The 17,855-nt window shown below is 36.1% G+C and overlaps 1 protein-coding gene across 2 annotated transcripts in view; it reads right to left on the reverse strand.

Annotated features, from left to right (window-relative positions):
- Positions 1–1,275: 1,275 nt before the first annotated feature.
- The window catches only part of LOC120346917 (pecanex-like protein 1), a 36,497-nt gene continuing 19,917 nt past the window's right edge, over positions 1,276–17,855 (reverse strand). For both annotated transcript variants that reach the window (XM_078117659.1, XM_078117658.1), the window contains exons 31-49: positions 17,525–17,763; positions 16,983–17,132; positions 16,549–16,673; positions 15,857–15,999; positions 15,504–15,614; positions 10,526–10,756; positions 10,068–10,171; positions 9,244–9,413; positions 8,103–8,241; positions 7,286–7,512; positions 6,622–6,748; positions 5,457–5,584; positions 4,885–4,994; positions 4,397–4,533; positions 3,648–3,836; positions 3,251–3,422; positions 2,844–2,999; positions 2,406–2,535; positions 1,276–1,680 (exon numbers count right to left, since the gene is read on the reverse strand). In XM_078117659.1, coding sequence (XP_077973785.1) covers positions 1,487–1,680; positions 2,406–2,535; positions 2,844–2,999; positions 3,251–3,422; positions 3,648–3,836; positions 4,397–4,533; positions 4,885–4,994; positions 5,457–5,584; positions 6,622–6,748; positions 7,286–7,512; positions 8,103–8,241; positions 9,244–9,413; positions 10,068–10,171; positions 10,526–10,756; positions 15,504–15,614; positions 15,857–15,999; positions 16,549–16,673; positions 16,983–17,132; positions 17,525–17,763 — 2,982 coding nt within the window. In that variant the 3' untranslated portion in view covers positions 1,276–1,486. The remainder of the gene's footprint in view (positions 1,681–2,405; positions 2,536–2,843; positions 3,000–3,250; positions 3,423–3,647; positions 3,837–4,396; positions 4,534–4,884; positions 4,995–5,456; positions 5,585–6,621; positions 6,749–7,285; positions 7,513–8,102; positions 8,242–9,243; positions 9,414–10,067; positions 10,172–10,525; positions 10,757–15,503; positions 15,615–15,856; positions 16,000–16,548; positions 16,674–16,982; positions 17,133–17,524; positions 17,764–17,855) is intronic.

A 17,855-nucleotide genomic window follows, 5' to 3' on the forward strand; every position in this document is an offset into this window, starting at 1 on the left:
AAGGATTTAGGAAAGTCAGGCACGTTCAACGGATCGTATGTGCTTGCTTCGGCAAAAACAATTCCTATATCCCGGCGGTGGTTTAGAAAAGTCAAATACGTTGTTCTTCTTCATCGGATCTCATTTTCATACCACTTTGCTATAACATGCGCCATACATTATGAATCCCCTTGGAAAACTGCCAATCTTAATGTCTAACCAAATTTTTTGAACATTGTTATCAAACCTCAAATTCTGGTATTTCAGAGTGTGCACGGTTTATAGATGTTTCCAGAGCATTGGCTTCTATGTTTTTGTACTTTGGAAATCATTGTTTAGTACTAAAATTTCAAAGCAGCCTCTGTAAAAATCTTTTATCTTTTCCTCTTTATTATGTACGTTATATATGTAATAGTTTGTTTGTATTCCTCATTAGACTCTATCAATTTTTCGTAAATGTCTCCTAAATTGCATTTGCTGTAAATATTTTCGATTTACTGTTTGCCTTATATTGCTTTTAGTTGCATATTCCGCCAAACTTGCCCTTCCTATATTTTTTCTGTGCTTTTATCTTGCTTTCCTCGCGTTTTTATTAGTTGTTAGTAATTATTCCGTGAAAGTTACATTTTCTGTTTTACTGTGTCATAATCGCATACATTTCGAATGTCGCTGTAATTGTATCAGTTGTGACTTATTCCTAGAATTTATTCATTTTATCCCTCATTTAATTATGTTTATTCTAACCTGTAGCGCTGTAGGTGTCGCTGCTTGAAGATCTTCTTAGGTCCCTCGCGACTCCGGTCACGCAAAAACATGATTAGTACTGTAATTTATTCATTGTGTCACTTTATGTTTGAACGTGTTTTTTTTTGTGATGACAAAATAAACGATTGATTGATAAAAAGTACTAACAGATCATTTTATTCCAGTTCATCATACCTATTTCGTAATGGGGATTACAGCAGGTCACTTCAACTTCAAACTTTCTTCGTCGTGTGACCAAACTTTAAATAAATTTTCTTATAACCGCCGAGTTAATTCATAATTCTCAAAGCATACCTGAAAACTGACAATGACGCCTGGTATTATGAAAACGAGTCAATATTTATACGCATCGCATGTGACTGGTAAAATTTTCTTTAATAGTTTGCTGTTTGGCTGTTTTTTTAGAGTGTAGTTAAGCTTGCAACCAATTGAGATGGAACAATTTTGGGCAGTTGTTATCCCCTTTTCAGATTGCAAATTTCGAACTTCAGCAAAAAGCCAATTTTCAAAAAACATTTCACAAAACACAAATATGTATTGCATTTTTTTAATATATTACTTGCATATTGCAATTGCCTCAAGCACAAGAATACAATACAATAGAACAGAATTAAGAAAAAAGAATATAGCAAAAAAGGCAAAATTACGAAATATAAAAATCGTGGTAAAATGCAACGAAAAGACGAACTAACTCAATAATTAATACTAGCAATATATTACATATTTAAATACAGTGTCACATTTACAGTTGAGTCGTTTCCAAACCATTTTTAGTATCGTGCTCCGTCACACACTTTTCAGGGATAGGAACATAGAAGGGCTTGTCGAATTTAGCATCTTCCATCTTCATAAGTACAATAACTTCACCGACATGAGATCGCTGAGATGCGTCCCTGTGACTTGGATACCATCTGAAGACAACTTCCCCAACCATACCTGTTGAATGTAGAAAATTGTGAAAAGGCACAAACATGAGCACTAGTCACAGTTGGCAAAAATAAAATAATTTATGGTGTTAACCGAATAAACAGATCCAGGTCAAAAGGGGCCACAGAGCAGTTGACGGGGGCCACAATGCTGGGCGCAAATCTTATTTTACTTGTCCCTTTACAAGAAAACTCCCCGTTCTTCCCAGTTTTATTGCTCGACAAGGTTATTTCACAGGGTGTTTTCACCTTGTTGAGCATGAATTGTTGGAACCTAATGGGATTCTGAATCTTCCAATAAAAAATAACACTATAAATATTACTGCAATGATAAACAGGGGGGGGCATGAGTGCTAAAACTTCTTCAGAAGTGGGCCACGAGCCATAAAAGGTCGGAAACCACTGTTCTAGAAAAGAACATGAATTTTGTACAAAGCGTTCTGGTTATTGAAACTCTTGGGTACAATCATACACAGACAAAATATGGAGTGTTTAAATTTTCTTCATTCTCTTAGGAGTAATTAAGAAATTAATGTGTTTTTTGGGTCACCCTAAATATTTTGATTAACATTATTGTTAGCAAGGCAGAATCAAGGTATTCTAATCTATAAAGAAGCCAGAAGGTACTCCCAATCACTTTTCAAAAACAATCAAAGTTCTGATTTATATAGAACCTACGACTAAAAAAATAAAAATTAGAATATATATTGCAAATTGAAAGTTACTATACCATACCTTTCTTCGGTCTCCAATCTCCCCATTTACTTCTTCCGCCATATTTTCTCCATTCTTCATTTGGCCATTTAACGTAATCAACCTGTCGACGTACTTCAAGAGTTTCAAATACTCTGCTTGGATCTGTGATCTGTTAAATTCGCAAGATGATATGAGCAAGTAGTATGCAGAATCAATTCTACTTCTCATATATTGATACCGTAGTATGTGTACCGGGTTAGGGTTAGGCCATAATTTTATTCTGATTTTCTGTATTTTAGTTCTATTACGAGTTCGGGGACTGTCTGTGTTAGCCAAGTAAATATACCCCATGCCCATAGGTTTCAGTCCCTTTGATGTAAAGTAGGCGAACAAAATTAGTTACCTCCATATTGTTATACATACTTCTGGAGCGCAAACCATCATTCATATTCACCCGATATTACATAATGTACTAACCATAACCATTTCTTTTTCCGGTTCATTTATATTGACTTGATCGTTTTTATCTTTCTCCTTTCCAATGTCTTTTGTATTTTTCTTTGTGCGTTTTGGTCGTGAAGATTGTTTAACATTTGTATTCACAACCGAATCACCAGAACCTTTGCGAACAGCCTAAAATATAAAAGCAATAATATAGCTAAACTATGTGGTGAGTCATGTGATGAACTGCCCTCATCCACTTTCCTGTAATTCTGAATCCATATGTGGCCCATGGCACAAAAAAATGAATAAGATAAAGTAAGAGTTCATAGCAGTGTTTCCCAACTCAGCCAGCGGTCATGAACTCATGTGAGTTTCCGTAAAGAAAACTTGTAATAAATCTCCAGCAAATGTTTACAACTTCCATGATATGTTCAATATACCTTAGGTGGGGCCAACTGTCCGCCAATCACAGTGATAGAATCTCCTCTACTCATGCTGGAGGAAGAGGAGGATGCTGCTGTAATCCCACTCACACTCTTGTGCATCCTTCTACCACTCCCACTAACTGTAGTTAAGATAGATCGTCCAGCACGAGGTTCATCAGTTGGTAAGCTAGAAAAAAAAATTTGCATTAGAAGATGCCAGTTTTGAGGATTTTTACTTAGTTTTACATATATACAATTTTGGAATAATAATAAAAATGTTAAAAGAATGTATATTATAGAAAATTGATCATATATGTTATATTTTGTTCAGTAAAATTACACAGAAAAAAACAATTTACTTAGATAAAATCTTTTTTATATTTTGTAGACAACCAAGCATATATATATATACCTCGATCTTGATGACTTGAAAATAAATGTATCGCTATTTGCATGACCACCAGTGCCATCAAGTCTAGCACCACGAGTACTTATCCCAGGTGCCAACAGATGTCTGGTATTGATTGGTTTCAATTCTATTGATGCACTGCCTGATGGATGATGACCGGTTGCAGTTCTCCAACGTGAAGAAGACCTTGCTCTGAATAATAAAACAGAAGTTCATAAATGCAGGATTTTCACTAAAATTTATACAGAGTGTCCTATATTAAAAATATGATGATGAAATGAAACATTTCAATTTTTATTAAATACATTCCGAACTTTTTTCAAACGATACAAAACAATACCTATACTGTTTGTAATATTGTATTTCTTCTTAAAACAAGAAAGCAATGCTCAAATATATACACATGAAGATAAAATGCACGCATAACGTTATTCAGATGTTAAAAATATTGTACTAAATGAAGTTTTGTATCGGATAAACATGCACCATATAACAGTGTATCCTTGCATAGGATAGAACTGCAAAATTTTCAAAGAGTACTGCAGGATTCAGAAAAATTTTAAAATAGACAATAGTGATAGCCTTTACGTTAATTTTAACAGATTTATTCGTTTTAGTTCACGTTCTAAATGCAGGCAGATGAAAAGCAAATTCCAAAAAAATTGATAGATATTTCGCAACACGTTCGAAATTTTCTAGCGACACAGAGCGCAGAAAGACAGACACTTGGGGAATTACAGATACACAATTACCCGGATAATGATGAACTGCTCATAAAGACATTTTCACTTCCACCATAGTCATCTGTGTTTGACCTCAGTATTTTTCTATTCTCATTTGATAACGATCTTACTGGTGACTGAGAACTTCGCCATTGAGGTACAGAAGCCTGAAAACATTGAGAAAAAATAGTTTACAAGATTTTAATTCTATGCAACAATGTGATGTAAGGCAGAATTTCAATTTATAAAAATAGAAAGAGGGCAAGTTATGTTGCTACTGCAACGCAAACAGGGCCGAAGAGTCGAGGAAAATTTATACTCGACCCCCGACTGCCAAGCCCTTTAAACATTGGGCGCTCTAGAAGTGTGTGTACCAATATGGAGGTAATTTGTACTCAAACTTTCAGCACAGACTTCTACATATCATCACCGGATTAGCCTTTCTTATTTATTGACTAACTAGTAAAATTCAAATTTCAAACTATTATTCCTGCATGAGTTTGACTTGATATAACTACCTGATCATTATCAACATTAACGGACGAAGAAGTATGGGTAGGTGCAGTAGGAACGTTTGATTGTGATTGATAACCTCCACTAGATTGACTTCCAGAAACACTTGTACGAACTGAAAAAAATGAATAGAGGTCATGTTGCAAAAATTAGATATTTAATATTTAAAATTAACTATGCCATAGGTGCAGTTCTAGGATATTGGGTTAACACCTAACTCACCACCTTACCTTTAAAACAGTGGTTCCCAAACCGTGGCCCTCGGGTCACGTAGCGATTTAATATGGCCCACTGAACTTAACTGAAATAGTTTAACACTTTATGTTTTTTTGCGTTCTAGATGCTTTATTGTTATAGATGGGTGAATATCCCAGGAAAAATAAAAGTAATAGCCTCCTAGTGACTTCTTCTTTATTACACATACTGAAAAATTCAAAATAGATTGGTGCAGTAGTAGAAGCCAATTTTTTCAGCAACAACTCAAAGGTCAATTCAACAAAATGATCCATTTTCACACTTTGTTATTGAACTTTCATTAACTTAAATTAAAAAATTATCATGTCTGAATATTACTGACCAGATTGAGTAGGTGGAGCAGCTGTTGTTGTTGTTGTTATTGGATGACGTATTCTAGCAATATCAGCACCAATATGTATTCCAGCACTTCCTCCGCTGTTACATCCTCCACCACAACTACGCTGCAAACTAAATAGAGAACAGTATAAGAAATTTGGCTCAGCGGTATGGCGCACCCCTGATTACTCTGCGAGGGTTCGCAGGTTCGAATCCCATGCGGAGATGGTTATGTGCAAGAGGATTGCTGGACTGCTTGCCGCCGTAGGGTGGTTCGCGTAACCGCGGGTCGGTTACAGCTTCCTTCACTATCAAGTCCATGCTTCTGAAAACAAATAACTGGCTAACTAATCCCATACCCGAGATGAACTGGTAACCGGACGAGAGGGCGTGGTTCGCCATATGGTTAAGCCGTCTTATCGCCTTTCCTCTCCCCCGGGATAAATATGTAAATCCTATCCCATCCTTGTACTAAAGATGAATGAATACTCAAAATTACATTGCTCAAAGAGAGGTCACACGCTACCACTCACTCAGAAACATATTCCTTCATGCTAATCAGCAGATCTTCTCAGCAAACTCATTGCTCAGCTAGATAGCTTTACCTTAACGCAGGGGCGTGCAACATATTTTGTCGGTGGGCCATATAACCAACTTCGAACATCTAGCTGGGCCACACAAATATTTAGTTATTGCAGAGTAGCAAAATAGGCTACTGAACTGCTTCAACAATCTGATGACAGAAGTGACCAGCAATCACAGTGAAGGATTATTATATAAAAATATATTGTTGTAAACAAGCATCATGAATGCCTGCTGCAAAAAAATACATTAGCAACAACCAGAGCGCGGCGGAAAAGACAAGAGAATGCGGCTATTGCTTAGCCTTACGGTGATAAAGGCACCAGACAAAACGGCAGAAGATTTAACACAGCGACAAGAGCATTACATTATGTATTTTTACGCGATTTAAAACATAAACTGGATTTTATTCTCGAGTGGGAAGAATCTGACTGTTGACGAGGGCCACACTAAAAGACTTGGCAGGCCGGGTTGTGGCCCACAGGCTGCCTGTTGCACAACCCTGCCTTAACAGATACTGATGTGCAACCTTGATGTCTATATGATCGAGCATTGTTCTCTCAATCACATTATATAAAAAATCTTACCATGACCATGCAGCAGACAACCATGATCTTATAGTCTGTAAACTCATGGATCCTCCAACTATTTTTTTATATTGATCGTGAGTATTCGAGAAAGATGTTGTCACGGGTGATACATAAATTGGATAACCTGAAATGATAATACCAGTTAATACTTCTTAATACCAGTGTGAATCTGTATGTATTATTGATTAATTTTCATTGTAGGAGCAAAAAGAGCAGGCATGGTAGCTAGCCAGTGGTCTGTGCTGTGAAATCTTTGAAAAGTTCCGCTCGACTTGCAGTCATTCTTAAAATGACTCTCAGACTCAGGACGAAGTCTGCTTTGTTGAAGCCACAAATGCAGATTTTTACAAGACTGAAATTACAATTCACATTCAGTTCCGACTCAGACATTCAACAGAATTTCAAAATATGACTCCAGTTCACCCTCCGAGACTAGCAAACTACTTTTTTATACTGTTTTGGATAAATTGAACAAATACAGAAAAACACGTTCAAACTGGCGTTGGAAGCCGAGTCAAAGTTTTTGTCAACTATGAGTGGGAGATTGTTTTTAAAATGGTTTGGTGTGTGACTAGAGTGTAAATTATCACCAAATTTTTCCGCAACTCCACATCCTTGCTTTCTCTTGATTATTCACTCATGACTATCAAATTATACAAACCTATAGGTTGATCACATGATGAGTTGATCATATTCCTTAAAACTTGTTTAGCATTTTGTATACTTCCTCGTTCGGGGTTGCTATTTCTCAGGAAAACTAGTTCTTGTTGTTGTCCCGCCCACAAACCTTTAACACATTCTTTATTCACACGAACTACCCTGAAGCCTTGAGATCTACGTTTCAATGTGATGACAAAATACGAATCCACTGCATCTCCAGCAACATGCCTGAATGTGAATATATACATAAACATTAGAATCCACATGAATGATAAGTAGGTGACTCCCTAAAAACATAATTTGGAACATAATCTAAGGATAACTTTCGTATAAGTAATTAAAATCTTTTTTGGGGGTCCCACTGTATAACTTATAATAGATAAATCAAAGCTTACCAGAATTGGCTGTAAACAATGAGTATCTCAGTTTGAGATTCAAGCACCAGTTCTATAAGTTTCGCGGATAACTATTCTACCAATTCATGTGTAATCAATTGCGATATGTTACAGAAGTGGAACAGTTATAAGATAGTTGAGATAATATATTTGAACTTCGGGTCATAGTCCAACAAATGACAACACACATAAGACAAACACACAGGAAAGTTGCTAAAACTTCAACTAAAGTTAAAGCATGTTTGATAAAAGTATTACGTTAACAAATTTAGAAGAGGTATCAAGTCCAGCAGTTCTACATATGATGTGTATGTCTTCCTATATTCAAGACGTACAACTTGAATACCATATAAAGATGTTTTGCTTAAAGAATATTGTACTGTACGTGTTTCAGAGTGTGTGAAATCATTACATAAATCTAACCTCAGGGCTAGCAATGAAGGTCTGTTTGATAAAACCGCTCTTCTCCATTGTGGATCAGCTTCATGTGTTATAACCATATCTTTGATATTTTCTGTTATCACTTCATGCAATGCCTCAAAATTATTTTCATCATCCAAATCTGGAAAAAAATGTTAAACTTGTAAAGTGATTTGGATCGTTGGATCCTACTATGTTGACAACACAGGTTAAATGTCAATCAGTCCACAAAGTATATATAGTATAATGAATTGGGTTGAAAATAAGTCAAACAGTAAAATTCTTTTAAAAAGATAGCGGTTGCCGAATTAAAAAATAACTGCATGTGTGGCTTCTTGAGATGAGTTTGAAACAAAAAGATGTATGTATAAGCAAATTGAAACAATATGTATTAAACAACTTAACCCAACACAATGATCTTAGAAGAATAAGTCAAATGCTCATCAATGATGATAATGCTGCCTAGTATTATAATTAACCATGGCCTCTTGTTTGGTTACTAATCCATGTAGGTCGAGTATGAGAATAGTCAACCAGTTATTTGTTCAGATACATGGACTTCAGATTGATGGTGGAGAAAGCTATAAATGACTTATGTGGTAATGATTATGTGAACCACCCTACGACAGCCAGTAGCCTAAACCACAGCATAAAACCAAGTATCCACCATGGTTTTCGAACCTGCAAACATGTTTGGGATAATTAGGTGTGATAGTGAGCTAATGTAATGTAACACTCAGCATAATGCGCCAACCACCACATGAAAATGTACCCTTGCACAATAAATATACCCTAGATTGAAATAAATTATATGAAAAATATGCTTTCTTTATGTGATTTACATTTAGCAAGTGACTAATATACTTCCTCAAATAAATCAGGTTATGTATTTAGTACCAGCATAATTATTTTTATAGTCCTATTCAGAAAAAGAACATATTCAGTGTAATTTTGGGTACTCCCGAAGTATGTGAACCAAGATGGCGGACACTGGAACGTAGTATGTGTACCAGGTTATAGGCCATAATTTCAGGTACAAATACTACGTTCCGGTGTCCTCCATCTTGGTTAACATAATTTGGGAATACCCAATTTTTTATAACATTTATAACACATAAATAAATCAACAAATATTCTGTCATACTTTGAAAATGATCTTGATGTAATTTCAACGACATTCTGACCCCGGGTGCAACAACATGATGAAGTAGATCCATATCAATAAAAACCCATTCATCTTTAGAAGACGTGATACGAAAATCTCCTTTGAATAACGAATGCAATCCATACAAAAATGACTCCAAAACAACATGGCTGTAATAAGAATATTTTAGAAATTTATTATTCTATGTGATTCAAGAGTTTTGCTGCACAGTGCACACTAACAGAAATATATTTGTGCTAGTGTGCAGCAGGACTTTTGAATCACTTAGGATAGGTATCTCTACTTTTGCTACAGCATCCTTGCATTATGTGCATACCGATCCACGGGTACAAAAGCATAGAAGACGAAGAAGCAGCTAGTCTCACAGAAACTCAATCGATAGCACAAGTTATTATTTTATGTTAAAAAAATTTTATATTAAATCTCATGATATGAATTAAATAAATAGTTCATTCCAAACATTTTGATAGTTATGTATCTAATCAAAGTTTTAATAAAAAAGAGGTTAATGCTTAAATATGTGGATGTAAAGGTCAGAGGTCATATATAAAAATGTTCCCATGAACTCATAAACAATTTATTTTTGTTTGGAATAATTCCAGTTCCAAATTTGGAAGAGAAAAATCAACAGCCTCCGAACTAATTCTTCCACCCTCTGAGTACTGAGTACTGATTTGAAATTGATTGATCCAGTAGTCGACTGTTTCCCCATCGCAAACATCCCTAATAACAATCATCAAAATGAGGACCACCTCGTGTTCAATAAAATCTATACACCGTGAGAAACTTGTGTAATAACATACCTCGCCGTTAGATGACTTGATGCAGTGCCAAGTGCACGTCGACTCAAAACAGAAATCATGAAACATAATGTAACAAGTTTTGATTCAGCATCTGCCTCAACAGGCTGTAATTGAAATGATCATATTAAGAAAATAGTCAAATAAAAATCTCATTCCATTGGGAAGGCCATGCTCAAAACAGAAAAGTAACTCATTGTCTCTCATGGCTTTGAAGACTAAGGACAATACTTTACAAAGATCTTAATCAAATATGTGACAAATTCACATTTTCTTAAAGGTTATCAAATAAAGACAGTAGAATTAAGTCTCGGTGGTGTCAATCTTTGAGAATGCACTTGTCGCACCTTCGATCACCCTACGATTTTCATAGGGTGGTTCACGTTAACTGCTGGTCGGTTACAGCTTCGTCCTCCATGAAGTCTAGATCTAAAACACGTAAATAATAAATTCTATCCTACCTTGTCACACTTGGATGCACAATATTTAATCCATTCTCCATAAACTGCTTGAAACTTAGTTCGTGATATTCCAGACAACCACATGTCGTAATCATCATGAATCGTAACAGAAAAACTTGGGTCGATATCAACGTAATCTGGAACTTCGCATAATTTTATCGCATCGAGTATCGCTTCATCCTTCAACCATTTTTCCAGTGATTTGTGAGATATCAGAAAATAGACAACACCCTGGAATAGGAAATAGAATTTAACATGTTAAAAGATACAAAATTATTGTCAAATACAAGAAAAACAAGAGAGCAATCTCAAATATATGGACACCAAGGTCACGAATCAAAATTCCCTGAAAAGATTGACGTATAAGCGTAACAGGACAAAAAGTGTTTCCATTTCAATTAAAACAAAGCAGCAGCATTTTTTGGTGAAATATTGAGTCTCGCAGAACTCGAATTTTTTTTTAATAAAAGTAATAGCCTTCATCCATCTTAAAGATTGAAATCAACTCGTCAATTAGTTGCCAAAAGAATTGATTTTTTCTCAAACACAATAACCAAACAGCAACAATATTAACAATAACTGTGATGAAATTGAATTAGCGCCACCTAATGTGGCCAACGTGGCACCATTGTTAATAGTCTCGTGGCTATGCGAAGGTTTTATTTGGTTAGCGTGCGTCAGGATTGCTACATCTTGTAACTTGTTCTTTTTCTTGTTTTAGTATAGTAGTAATCTTTAAGTTAATAATAGCCTAGAAAACAGTCTAAATGAGTTTTCCTCGAATGGTTTCACTACAATTTTATTAACTTAAAAATTAGCTTCGGTTTTACCACTACAAAGCGTGATGGCTCAACAATTGGAAAAGTTTATCCGTGTACCAGTCTTGGACACTCCGCCGAATTCGCCATATGCTCAAAAGGTTTTCAGTCATTGGGAACGCATGATCAAGAGCTTTTTGAATTCTGCAGAAACTGCCAGAGCTTCTACGACAACAACATTGCCTGTGATTGACAAATTGGCAATTATTGTGGGCTACATGTCTCCTGATGTGTTTGTTTATATTGAAGAAATAACAACATATGACACTGCTATGGCCAAATTAGAGAAGTTGTACAAGAAGAAGAAAAATGACGTTTTTGCCAGGCATAAATTGGCGACGAATAAGCAAAGAAGTGCCGAATGCGTAACAGAATTTTTCCAACAATTGTCTTCGTTAGCTAAAGACTGCAACTTCGAAGCCGTATCTGCTGATAAGTATAGAGAAGAAGCTATAAGAGATGCTTTCATAACTGGATTGAAATCCGCCGAAATTCGTCAACGGTTGTTGGAGCACGAAGTATTAACACTTGACAAAGCTCTTCAGATTGCAGATTCATTAGAGAGAGCCGAAAAGTTTGCTAACTCCTATCAAGAATGTACGAATGGCACATTAATGACCACATTGTCAGAAAAAGAAGCATCTGAAACTGTATCAGACACAGAAGAAAGACGTGATGACAATTTCAAATCTATAGCTGTGACATCGAGAACTTCAAACTTCGATTTTGCTGTCAAAAGGTGTGGTTATTGTTGAGGTGTGCATCGCTTAAAACGTCAAAATTGCCCAGCCAGAAATGTGTATTGCTTCAAGTGTGGTCGACGTGGACACTTTGCAAGAGTATGTAGATCTTCTAATGAAAATCGTGACAAAGTTGAAAACCCACATTTAGCTGCTGTTGTACCTAGCAGTCTAAAACTAGCTCTTGTTTCTGTAATAATCTCTGGCAGGCAAGTTGATGCTCTTCTCGACTCGGGCTCTTCTGATAATTATATGGCTAGCAATTTCGCGTCTTCTCTTGGGCTTACTCTAGAAGGACCGATGTCTAAAATTTCACTAGCATCAAAGAAGTCCGAAGCTCGTATATTGGGATCTGTGACAGCCGATATTAGGGCTAATTCCCGAACATACAAAGATGTCAACTTTGGCGTAATAAATAACTTGTGTGTGGATGTTATATTGGGGCATAACTTCATGAGCAAGCACGGAAGAGTTATATTTCGGTTTGATGGCGCTTATGAGGATCTAAATGTCGAGAAAACCTGTAACCTAACTGCTGCAAAGGTTAGTGAACCTATTCAGATTTTTCAGTTTATTGAACCCAACTGCAAACCGATAGCAGCTCCGTCTAGGAATTATTGTTCAGACGATCGTCGATTTATTAAAAGCGAGATATCTCGTCTTCTTGGGGAAGGTATAATAGAGCCTTCAAGATCCCCATGGAGAGCACAAGTTATTGTGACCAAAGATGCCCGGCATAAGAAACGTCTCGTTATTGATTATTCTCAAACGGTAAATCGATACACCTATTTAGACGCCTACCCATTGCCCAAAATTGACAAGATAGTAAATGAGGTAGCTAAAGGACGTGTATTTTCTACTATAGATTTGAAATCTGCCTACCACCAAGTGCCATTGGCAATAAGTGATAGACCTTTAACTGCATTCGAAGCTTCTGGCTCCCTTTATCAATTTTGCAGGCTTCCATTTGGTGTTACTAATGGTGTAGCTGCATTTCAGCGGTATATTGACTCTATCATTGCCAAATACGACTTGAAGGGAACTTTGGCTTACTTGGATAATGTCACTATTTATGGTACGAACAAGGAAGAACACGATGAACGACTGAAAGCATTTCTCTCTGCTGCCAAAGATTGTGAGTTAACTTTAAACCAAGATAAATCCTTTTATTCTGCTACTGAACTATCACTGTTGGGTCATCTAGTATCACATAACACTATTAAACCGGATTCTCAGCATTTCAAACCGTTGCTCGACATGAAGCCTCCTCGTGATTCTAAGAGTTTAAAGCGTTGCCTTGGAATGTTTGCTTACTATTCCAAATGGATTCCTAAATTTTCTGATAAAATAATTCCCTTGACTAGAAATTCGGGGTTTCCACTTTCAAACAATGCTATGAGATGTTTTGAAATTTTGAAAAGCGTTCTACTAAATGCCTGCCTCGGGAGTATAGACGAAAGCAAGACTTTCACCATTGAATGTGATGCGTCTAATAACGCAATAGCTGCTATTTTAAATCAGTGTGGTCGTCCGGTAGCTTTTACTTCCCGTACACTATCTAAAAGTGAAATAAAGTACCCTTCAATTGAAAAAGAAGCTGCTTCTATTATAGAAGCAGTCAGAAAATGGAGTTATTTGTTACATGGAAGAAAGTTTTGCTTAATTACAGATCAACGGGCCCTGTCTTTCATTTTCCAAAAAAACCATAAAAGCAAAATTAAAAACACTAAATTGTCATTGTGGAAATTGGAACTTAGTTGCTACAATTATACTGTTGTTCATCGAGCCGGGATTGATAATGTAGCCCCTGATACTATGTCTCGAATAAGTTGCCTTTTTGGCAATCCTGATTTTGACCTCAAAAGTATTCATGAACAACTTGGTCACCCGGGTGTTAGGAGATTGTCACATTTCATCAGATCTAAGAATCTGCCTTTCTCTACTGAAGATGTAAAACACATTTGCTCCAACTGTCAGCAATGTGCGGAGCTAAAGCCGCGATATTTTAAAGGCAATTACAAGCATGAATTAATTAGAGCAACTCGTCCGCTGGAACGAATCAGCATTGATTTCAAGGGTCCCGTTTGCGGTAAAAAGCAGTATATTCTGATAATTGTTGACGAATACAGTCGTTTTCCATTCGCCTATCCTTGTAAAGATATGACTTCTACAACTGTGATACAGTGCCTTTCTTCCTTATTTTCACTGGTGGGATTACCTGAATACGTACATAGCGATAGAGGCCGGTCATTCTTATCAAGAGATGTTACGGAGTTTCTTGCAAGAAGGGGCGTTGCTAACAGCAATTCCACTCCGTACCATCCAACAGGAAATGCTCAGTGTGAAAGGATCAATCAAACGTTATGGAAGACTATAAAGCTACTTTTGGCTTCTCAAAAATTACCAGAGGCTGCCTGGGAAGTTGTCTTACCTGATGCCTTGCATAACGTAAGATCTTTATTATGTACGTCTACTAACTCGACTCCACATGAACGGTTGTTTGGTTTTCAACGACGATCGATGCTGGGCCAATCGCTCCCCGATTGGCTACTTTCAAGGGGTAGTGTGTTGCTTCGAAAATTCGTTCGGACAAAGACCGAACCTCTCTGCGACGTGGTGGATCTATTGGATGCCAATTCCAAATATGCACTGGTACGCCACTCAGATGGAAGACAAACTACAGTTTCTGTGAAAGACTTGGCGCCATGTCCCGACCAATCTAAAGCTAAACCAACCGAGACTCCAAATGATTTGAATGACGCTGATTTGCCAGAAGCTCAGGATGAATTAAATTCTACTTCGGATGAAAATTCGGAAACTCCCGTAGAAGATACTGAAAGCCCTCAACTTCGTCGCTCTGGTAGAATACGTAAGAGCCCGGATTGGTACGGAGATAGAATCTCTTAGCTTTATTCTACGAAGTACTATTTTCATTTTGTAATTTTCGTGCATACCTTATATTCTGTTATATATATACATGATCTTTCTGGGTGGGGTGATTGTGATGAAATTGAATTAGCGCCACCTAATGTGGCCAACGTGGCACCATCGTTAATAGTCTCGTGGCTATGCGAAGGTTTTATTTGGTTAGCGTGCGTCAGGATTGCTACATCTTGTAACTTGTTCTTTTTCTTGTTTTAGTATAGTAGTAATCTTTAAGTTAATAATAGCCTAGAAAACAGTCTAAATGAGTTTTCCTCGAATGGTTTCACTACAATAACTACGTTCACTAACAACAAGAGATCACTCAAACCAAAATTTACCTTATACAAATAAGTCTTCTACAATAAAACCATATTTAGAAAATTTTGAATCAATATTGAGTTGGAGCTCAATAACTCATATTGAAACCTTCTCAAATATTACTACAAATAGACATACTTTTTCAGATTTCAAGTGCTTATGAGTCCTATAACTAACCTTGACCATTGAAGACAGGAGTATTTTTCTCAAATCATAAACTCCCAACATACTTGTTGCACTGTTGTCTGTTATACTATAACCATCCAGAATAAATTTTGTAGTCTGAACCTGGAATAATAGTTAGAAATAAATAAAAAAACAGAAAAATAGTTTTGTTGAAAATTTTGAATTCAGTTATCAATCAGTTAAATGTATCAAATTTCAACTCCTATTCAGGACTCCGAAGAATTCAAAATTTTGACTTCAAAAAGTTTAACATGGCGAAATTGGGCCTCTCTGCAATATGAATATAAGCACGCCAACTTCCAACGCCAAAGTTCTGATTATAACCACAATAACTGTCTAAATACCTGCCAAGCCAGCCACCTCTGACTGAAAGCAGCATTGAAAGAAAGCATATTTTTAGCATGACCGGGTCTACAACAACATAATCCAGAATTATCATCAACACCTTCAGAAATTGCTTCAACCTCTCTTTGTTGGCAATATGTACCTGATGAAACACATCTCACAAATAAAAAATAATCAATAAAACAGAAGTTCAAAAAACAGGATAATGGGAATAGCAAGATATATGTAGTGTTATATGCATGGCTTCCATTGACACAAAAGAAGGATGTTGACCCAAGTATACTCATCCTAACCAACGATTTGCTGCAATCATTTTTCATCGTTTAAAACAGTTCAAAGCATTTCATTGAAACTAAAATCCAGCAGGATATGTAACTAATCAAAGTTAACTGAAGAAAAAAATGCACTTCCTGTAAAAATATTTCTTAGCATAGGCACAGAAATGAACAAACATTAACAACATCTGATATCCAAACGAAAACCCCCACAAATACACTATTTGATTGAAAAATTATCAACAACACTTTTTCTAACATTTAAATTTACATTGCATCTATCTCATTGATGATAAGGACAAAATAAGTACAAAAAAACTGATAACGTAACTGTAAGACACAAGTCCTAAAAATCAAAGGCATACAGAATCCCTGGCTATATGTCCATTTCTATCCGTAAAACAACATGTCCTTACCACTGAATTCCAATCCACGTAATTGAAACGTGATAACACCATTTCCTCTCTGTATAATATGAACAAGTGCATTCAAATAATCCGATGCCATAATGAAACAATCACCAGGATAGACATTGCCCCATCTAGAAAAATATAAACCGGATCATTACAAAATCAAAGACACTGCATTATGATATAATGATCAAATTATCTTCAGAACTTTAATTTGTCTGTCAGATGAAAATGTGAGAAAAAAATAATAAACTTGATGTAGAAACTGTTATTGTGATTAATTATCTGAGCACTTCATATCACCATCGAAAATAGAAATTTTTGACTCCGGCTTTTGAGGAGTTTGAAAGTGAAGACACCAGCTTACCCTCCAACACTGGCCAAAACATGTCAAATACTCATAGTCCTGATGTCAACATCAAAAACTGGATATAAATTACCTTCCCATTGCTATATCACCACACAAGCTTTTTTGTAACGAAAGAGTCAAATGTTCATAAAATATTGAATTGAGGTTATTATCATCCGATGATGGTCCCCTGTCTATCTGAGCTGCTAATCTCGTGTTAGAATGATCCACTCTCTTAGTACTGAAATTTAATAATATGAAAAGAAATAAGGATTAGTCGAAGAGTAGTCAAGTCACTGACCCACGGTTCCCCAGCAATGCTTATATACTACTCCATATTATTGTGAAATTTAACTATATTGCGCACTTTTCAATAATTCCAAAAAGGAACTGAATTCTTTTAGACTCAACTAGGCTTGCACGTAACTAACCAAAATCAATTCCATAATTATGAAAATAACGAATTTGCCGGCGTTACTGAAAATAAATTCCCTGATTCCGTAAATTACGTGCAAGCCTAGGCACAACTATAAATTAAAATGACAGACATTAAGCAAAACATGACATTGTATTTCATGTTTTCTAGAAAAACATTGCAAAAAAAAATGTAGGAAAAAACAAAGTTATTCTTACTTATAATTTCTTTCCCAAAATTTCAGCGGCCTCACGTAAGAAGTCAAAAATACTGCGCTCCCAAGAAATGGTGCAAGAGGAGCATGTAGTATAGATGATACAAGAGTATGAAGTAGCAACATACCACTGTGTGGCACTGAGAATGGCTGCGCAAATGCATGAAATGCTGAACCCCATGTGATTTGCCATGGAGCAATATACACGTAAATAAATTGTAGTTTCAAAAGCATGTCTTGCAACTGTAAAATAGAATTCACTGTTTAACAATTTTCTATCGTCTTTACTAAACTAATTTTAGTGTTACAGATAAAAATACTTTAAATGACTGAAG

This window comes from Styela clava, chromosome 11, assembly GCF_964204865.1.
Source record: "Styela clava chromosome 11, kaStyClav1.hap1.2, whole genome shotgun sequence".
NCBI classification, from domain to species: domain Eukaryota; kingdom Metazoa; phylum Chordata; class Ascidiacea; order Stolidobranchia; family Styelidae; genus Styela; species Styela clava.